Source organism: Amphimedon queenslandica, unplaced genomic scaffold, assembly GCF_000090795.2.
Source record: "Amphimedon queenslandica unplaced genomic scaffold, v1.1 AMPQUscaffold_13140, whole genome shotgun sequence".
Taxonomy (NCBI): domain Eukaryota; kingdom Metazoa; phylum Porifera; class Demospongiae; order Haplosclerida; family Niphatidae; genus Amphimedon; species Amphimedon queenslandica.
Window position 1 is genome coordinate 1 of NW_003546624.1, and position 1,440 is coordinate 1,440.

Genomic DNA, 1,440 nt, shown 5'->3' on the forward strand with positions numbered 1-1,440 from the left:
TCCTCTTTCAAAACTAAAACAGAAATAAATGTGCATTTGTTGTGTGTGAAAGTCATTGCAGTACTAAGTAGTCTAGTCAGTTTCAGGTGTCACAGAGTGGTCAACTATTGCTTCATCTACTTCTTTTTTTTCTCTCACTGCCACAGCTACCCAGGTCAGTCAATCAGCATTTCTGTTCCAGCTCATTAGCTCCTAAAAAGCTAATTGTTAACAAAAGTCATGACATTATTATTGCACTTGTACTCCGAGTTGTACTCCAACATGGCGGAAGCAATAATTGGCCACGCCTACTGCAACCTATCTATTGAATTTTAACTAGCTAGGAAGATTGATTTTGATGATATCATGACTTTTTTGCTTGGCAAAAGGGCAGAAGGGCCCATCTTCTGTAATAATTTTGTTTAATTAAGTTCTTAAAAATTTCTTGGGGCCCTTAAAATTGTGGGGCCCAGGGCATTTGCCCCTTTTGCCCCCCCCTCTCAGTGGCCCTGAGTGTTGGGTGCTAGTAGAGTCCTAGTTCTAGACCCAGTCCCTCCCAGTCTCCGTTAAAATGAGCATCTGCAGCAAATTCAACACTTTTTGAAGATCAGTGATATCAAGTGACTGTTGAGCTGTAGCTACAGTAAAAATATATTTAACATCATTACATTTACATTCCCTCCACATTTACCACTGATCATAGTACTAACTTACACTGTTTACTGACTGAAGGAGTATGTCTTCTTGTATTAGTGTCTTTACTAGTAGCAGTAGCTCTACCAGTACTACTAATCCATTCCTTATATTTATCAGCTAAAGCATTAGCTCTGATGACTCCTAATGCTTTGATCAGTTGTCCTCTTGTAGCGTTAGGATTGGTCTTTAACCAGAGGGCATAGATGTGTGTAGTCTTTGGTGGGTCTCTCATGTTCTATGGCTATTAGATCTTTCACATCCAGTTCCAGTAGTACCCTTAGTCTCAGCCACTCTGTACCAACGTCTATACGTGAGCTAGTAGCTCGTTTAGTGTTGGATTGTCCTCCATACAAGAACACACCCACGTAGATACTTCTTAATTAAATTAATGCGTGGGATTATGTCAAAAAAATACTGTTAGGTACATGTAATGTACAAAGGAATTGAAAAGGAATTAAAAAACATCATCATGATTATTATTAAAAAAAAAACAAAAAATAAGCAGCTGCTACTGATGGCCAAGTGCTTTATTTAGCTTAGCCTTTGCTTGGCCCAGTTCATCAGGATAGTCTTCTTCACAAAGTTCTTTTAGAGCATCCCAACTGACATCTTTATCGGCATCAAACCACCTCTCAAATACTTTAATAAGATTATCGATTGCTTCATCTGTTGCCTTCAGATCAGTCATTCTTACACCCAGTCCAATCCCTATCAGTCTGTAATGGTGAGCAGAAGAATGAAATATCTTTGTGACTGTTTTCAAGG

The 1,440-nt window shown here is 38.8% G+C and overlaps 2 protein-coding genes and 1 long non-coding RNA gene across 3 annotated transcripts in view; all 3 read right to left on the reverse strand.

Moving 5' to 3' along the window:
- On the reverse strand, positions 1 to 303 carry LOC109584984 (uncharacterized). Its single transcript, XR_002186257.1, has 2 exons — positions 238 to 303; positions 1 to 192 (listed from the first exon to the last, which is right to left on the reverse strand). It is a non-coding gene; the product is annotated as an uncharacterized LOC109584984 (long non-coding RNA).
- Positions 304 to 306: 3 nt separating this feature from the next.
- Positions 307 to 1,036, reverse strand: LOC109584983 (uncharacterized). Its single transcript, XM_020000886.1, has 2 exons — positions 694 to 1,036; positions 307 to 617 (listed from the first exon to the last, which is right to left on the reverse strand). Exons 1-2 carry the CDS (start codon positions 905 to 907, stop codon positions 520 to 522), a joined length of 312 nt encoding a protein of 103 aa, XP_019856445.1. The 5' UTR covers positions 908 to 1,036; the 3' UTR covers positions 307 to 519.
- Positions 1,037 to 1,183: 147 nt separating this feature from the next.
- Positions 1,184 to 1,440, reverse strand: part of LOC109584982 (uncharacterized) — a 4,816-nt gene continuing 4,559 nt past the window's right edge. The window contains exon 8 of the mRNA XM_020000883.1: positions 1,184 to 1,428. Coding sequence (XP_019856442.1) covers positions 1,184 to 1,428 — 245 coding nt within the window. The remainder of the gene's footprint in view (positions 1,429 to 1,440) is intronic.

Excerpts from the sequence above, each read along its gene's own strand:
- LOC109584983 (XM_020000886.1), bottom strand. The coding sequence starts at position 907 with ATGAGAGACCCACCAAAGACTACACACATCTATGCCCTCTGGTTAAAG. Across the intron at positions 618-693 it reads TCCTTCAGTCAGTAAACAGT|CTACAGCTCAACAGTCACTT; the intron begins GTAAGTTAGTAC and ends TTTTTACTGTAG.